Raw genomic sequence first — 5,261 nt, 5'->3', positions numbered from 1 at the left:
TGTGCCTGCAGCCTGCGGCTCTGCCCCGCCAGAGCCCGGGTCAGGCGGGGGCCGGGGCAGCAGCACGGCCCGGAGCAGCTGGGGCAGCTCCCCCCGGGCGGAGGAGGGGATCGGGGATGGGGTGAACCCCCCCGATCTGATGGTCCCGGTGCTGGAGCTGCGAGAAAACACGAGGACAAGTGACCCTGGGGACTCTCCCCCCGCACTGTGAGGAACCCGGGGGTGTTGGGCGAGCACCCCCCAAAAAAAACGGGTCAGGAGGGTGATGAGATGGACGGGAAACACGGATCAACCCACCTCCAGCTGGCGAAGTGGAGGCCGTGGCCGTGGCCGTGCCAAGAGCTGCCGTCCGGGCTTGTGGGATGCTGAGGGTCATCACACGGCAGCCGCTGCCCACGGTGCCCACGGCCAGGCTGCGGCTGGGCTGGGGCGGGTCTGAGAACAGGCTCACCTGGGCAGGGACGGCGGGTTCAGGCACCCACCCCGCACCCCGATGCCGGCACCGCCCACCCACCGTGCCCCCGGGGCACCCTGAAACACCTCAAGTGCGTGGGGGAGTGGGGGGCCACAGCCCTGCCTCAGTTTCCCCACCCACGCAGAGGAACAGAGCGGGAGGTGGCAGAGGTGACACGGGGACACGCTTCCGCCGGTGGCACTGCCATCTCAGTGACGTGCCTCGCCATTTTAGGGACACTCTGGCTCAGCCGCCCCCCTGGCATGGAGGGGGATCCCACCACGAGGTGGGCACGGTGGTGCCCATTTGCTGTGGGCTCTGCGGTGGCCTCACCCCTCCCTCCCCGGGCCGGGCTTGCTCAACCGCAGCTCCCCGCGAGGAGGAAGAGGAGGAGGGCCGGGGGAGGAAGACACGCTGAATAACCTCAGGGAGGGAGGACCAGAGTGGGGGACCCCCCAGAGCCACCCCGACCCCACACCCACCCTGGCCCCCAGGCGCAGCTGGTCGATGGTGTTCTCAGCCTCGGCGTACTTGGTCAGCAGCTTGTGGTAGTCGTCCTGCATGGAGGGGACACCAGTGGGTGATAGCACCCAGTACAGGGGGGCTGGCAAAGGGGGGAGACAGCCCTGCGTGAGGACAACAGGCCTTGGGGGGGGGGGGGAGCTCCTATGGATGGGCAACACTCTGGAGTGCAGAAACCCACCCCCCAAAGCACCCAGCCCTTCTGGGGCAGATGTCGACCACGTTTGTTTACATTGGGAGAGCTCCCCTCTCCTCCCAGGGGACAGGAGGGCATCCCAGGGGACATCCCAGTGCCTCCAGCCTGAGCACCGCCCACATCCCTGTCTGCTCTTTCCCCCTCCTGCCCATGTAGGACTGAGAAGGGGTGACCACCACCAACCTCCCTTGGGTGACCAGCACCAAATCCCACGGGTGACACAGCACCCGCTCACGAAGCCGGTGACATCCCCATTTCACCACCACCACCATCTCTTGTTCTCCCCCACCTTAGTGACCCCTCCCTGTACGGCCTCTCGGGCCGGAGTGGGAGGAGCTGGGCGTTACCTGGAGCTGCTGCACCAGCGCCGTGGCTTGTTTGGGGGACCTGAACTCCTGTGGCAGCCCGGCGGCGCTGAGGGGCTGCTGGGGAACCCCCTCCCCGCTGCTCAGCAGCACCTCCCGGACGATTTCGGCCGGGGACTTGAAGCCGACGGGACCACCGGGCACCCTGGGGCGGGCGGGCAGGACCCGGCCCCGGGGGGGGCGGTAGCTCTGGTCGAACTTCACCCGCGCCTCCACCTTGGACAGGTCGGGCAGGGGGTGGTTGAGGCGCCCGCGGCCGTACTGGGTGCCATCCGTGCCCGAGGCATCCCTGTGCCCCTTGCCTCCCGTTCCCCGCCGGGGGCTCAGGGATCGCGACTGTCGGGCCGGCTTGGGGGGCACCACCGTGGGCGCCGCTTTTTTGGGCACCCGGGACCTGTCGTGCAGTTGGGGTGCTGGGGGGTTCCCGGCGCCCCGGGGCTCCTCCGAGGGTGCCAAGCCAGTGGTGCCAGGGGCTGTTTGGGGCTTGGGGACAGGCTCGGGGCTGGTGGCACCGCGGGGGTCATCGGTGGAGTGGGGCAGTGGGAGGCTCCTTCTCGGGGTCCACCCCTGCCCGTGCCCTCCAGAGGTGTCCCCGGCCGTGCCCCAGCCCCGGGGCCGGCGGGATGCGGTGGCAGGGCCAGGGCTGGTGTCCGACAGCGTCGAGGTGTCCCCACCATCCGTGCTGCAGCCGCGGGGCTGGCAGAGAGCCTGGTGTTCCTGCAGAGCCTCGGGGCTGCCGCTGGACCCCGAGCCCCACCGGCCCTCGTAGGAGAGCTCGGGGTAAGGCTCCCCGTCACTCTCTGCCCCCCAGGGCCCCTCGTCCCCACCGGAGCTGCCTCGCTCCTCGTCCTGCCCTGCCAGGTCCCGCTGCGGGTGCCAGCGACCCTCCTCCACCGGGGACCCCTCCTCCAGGTCCTCCCTGTCACCTGCAAAACACCAGCGGCGCGGGGCTGCTGCCAGCCGGACCCAGACGGTGCCCCCACCCTTCCCGCAGCCCCCCTTGGCTCCAGCGCATCTGGGACCACTCCCGCGAGGGGCTTTGGGCAGCAGGGAGGGGAGGACTCACCCCACGGTGGGCTCCTGGCACCCTCCCCCAGGCCGATGACCCCGTCCTCGTCCATCCGCCTCTCAAAGTCGTCGTCTTCCTCCTCCTCCTCCTCCTCCTCCTCGTCCTCTCCCTCCCAGGGCGTCAGCTCTGTTTGTGTGCAGTGCAGCCATGGTGCCGGGCTGGCCATGGCCGCGGGCACGGCCGCCCCTGTCACTTGTGCCGCTTCATGGCCCGATGGTGGCGGCGGGCTGGGGACCTCCTCGTCGCGAATGTAGGTCACAACATCGCCGCCGCGTCCTGGGGGGTGGGGGGGGGGGAGGCGAGGGAGAGGGAGGGATGTCAGCAGGACGTGGTGGGCTCTGTTTGAGGTGTGTTCCCTCACTTCCAGGGCTTCCCTTGCCCCCCAAATCCAGGGGAGGAGCAGCCTCCCCTCCCAGGGAACACCCAGCCCATGCTGGCACCCTGTGGATGTCACCCCAGCCCCGGGGACCATCAGCGGTGCCATCACGGTGCAGGATGGTGCTGGGGGAGACGGGAGCACCCCAAAACCCCTCTGGATCTGGGGGGCTGACAACGAGAGGGATCGCAGCAGAGACCTGGCACACTCATTCCATGAATAACCCAAGAGCACGAGCTCCCCCTCACCCGCTCCTGGGGTTCCCAGAACTGCAGCAGCCGCTCGAGAAACGCCAGATGTCAAAACCCCAACGCGGGGTGTGTATCAAGAAAGGTCACGGGCTTTTCCCATCAGCATCCTCCCAGGTAGATTGAAGCCCAACCCTCCAAATTTTGGCCAAAAACCAGGCGCAACCAGCCCCGTGCAGGGGAACTCACCCGGTACCAGTCCCCCCAGGACACCCCCATCACCGTGAGCCCACCTGGGGTTCCCAAAGCAGCATCCTTCAGGGCACCCCAAACCCTTCCTGTGCCTGTGGGGCAGCTGAGCTTTTGCAGAAGTAGGAAATGATGCTTCCTGCAAGTTTGCAGGCAGCCACCAACTTTTTAACCCCATCCGGCCCTGCGCAGTGGGGGCTGGACCCTCCCCCCACAGCCATTTTCCATCCAAACCCTTTGTTTTTTTAATCCAATTTGGAGCAAAACGCTGTAGGAAAATGGGGGAGGAGGGTCCCTGGGACCATCAGCCTCTAAAAGACATGAGGATGAGGGTCAGGAGGAGGCACAAAATTAAGCCTTAAAGCCCCAAAATTCATCCATCTGGACGCTCCCCTCAGAATTTCCAACCCTCTCTGGATTTGCAAGGAGTGGGGAGTCCACCTAGCCCCCCACGCCGAGATGCTGCTCACAACCCCAGGGATGCCGCAGCCATACCCAGGCACCGTGGCACGTCCTGGCACATCTGCAGGCCGCCAATTAATCAGCTCGTTACTGTGTAATTAGTGGCACGCGGGGGAGAGCTTGACGAGCTAATGAAACCACGGCACGGTCGCTGGGGTGGCTGCCTTTAGCCTGAGGGTGATTTTGAGGTGCTGCTGGCTCGAGGGTGGTAATGATGAGCAGCAAACCTACCCATGCCACCCACACGCTCCAAGTAAAGTCCCCTAATCCACTCCCAAGCCTCAACTCTGCAATTTTTTGGGGTGTTGGTGGGGGTTTGGGGGTTATTTTTCGGTGCCACCTGGTTCAAGGTCCTTGGGCATCAATCCTTGCAACTCACTCCAAGCCCAAGCTCCAAGGAGCTCAAAGTTCCTGCATCTTTGGGGTGTTCCAGGCAGGGAACAAACCCCAAATCCCCCTTTAGGGTTTTGCAAACCCCCTGGGCTGTTTGCACGAGGCTTTTCCCCAACACACTGCCTGGGTATCTCCACACCTGCAGATGCTCCACAGCTTCTCCTGCCTCCAGGGCTGCCCATGGGATGCTTCAGGCCCTGCACTAACGCAGCTAAAGAGGGATTTGGGCTTTAGGCCCTCTCTGACCTGGGACGTTTCTAGTCCTAAACCCTGAATCACATCCTAAAACCTGGAGATGGGGCCTGGAGATCCCCACCTAAGTGTCTCCCATCCCACCTCAAGCCCCTCGGCATCCCAGGGTGATGAAGAACCCAGACACCACCCCTGGGGGTCCCAGAGGGCTGGTGGTGGGAGAAAGGAGATTGTGGGTCCTGTTTTCTTGGGACAAAGAGGATTAAACCATTTCCCACCCGGTTCTGGCTGTTCTTTAACCCCATACTGGATATTTTGGGTCTCTTTTGGAGGGGTTTGAGGGAGGCCATGCCCAACCCACACATCATTGGCTGGCACCCCATTTCTGAGCAGTGGTGCCCAGGCTGCACTGCCCACAGCAGCCAAAGTCTGCAGGAGCCACTTCCAAATCCAGCCACATCTATTGCTTTTCCAGAAAGTCCCTCCACTGATGGTCATGGTGGTAAGAGAGAAAAATCTTGGCTTTTTTTTTTTTTTTTCCCCCTCATCTTTTCAGTGAGTTTCTCACTGTTATGGCCAGTCTCTTCGCGAACGAAGAACCGGGGAAGGTCTTTCCACCTTCCAGCCTGCACATTGGATTTTTTAGGTGAGACACAGTGTGCGCGGAACTGAGCCCACCCTTTAATCCTGAGGTTCATCTGCCGGGGCCAAGCGAGCTTGGACGGTGGCAGCGAGGTCCTCAGGACGTAGATGGATTGCCTTACAGGGCTAACGAGCTCCATCTGCCCGGGGAGG

At 63.9% G+C, this 5,261-nt stretch overlaps 1 protein-coding gene across 1 annotated transcript in view; it reads right to left on the bottom strand.

The window, feature by feature from the left end:
- Window positions 1-5,261, bottom strand: part of AKNA (AT-hook transcription factor) — a gene marked incomplete at its 3' end in the record, with an annotated part of 10,951 nt that overhangs the window by 2,711 nt on the left and 2,979 nt on the right. The window contains 5 exon segments of the mRNA XM_027906019.1: window positions 4-157; window positions 298-451; window positions 937-1,011; window positions 1,520-2,463; window positions 2,604-2,882. Coding sequence (XP_027761820.1) covers window positions 4-157; window positions 298-451; window positions 937-1,011; window positions 1,520-2,463; window positions 2,604-2,772 — 1,496 coding nt within the window.

This window comes from Empidonax traillii, unplaced genomic scaffold (assembly GCF_003031625.1).
Source record: "Empidonax traillii isolate 1590-97213 ecotype Southwest subspecies unplaced genomic scaffold, ASM303162v1 scaffold1238:size216485, whole genome shotgun sequence".
Classification (NCBI taxonomy): domain Eukaryota; kingdom Metazoa; phylum Chordata; class Aves; order Passeriformes; family Tyrannidae; genus Empidonax; species Empidonax traillii.
Note: the sequence above shows the minus strand (reverse complement) of the source record. Positions and strands in the feature narration are given on the sequence as shown.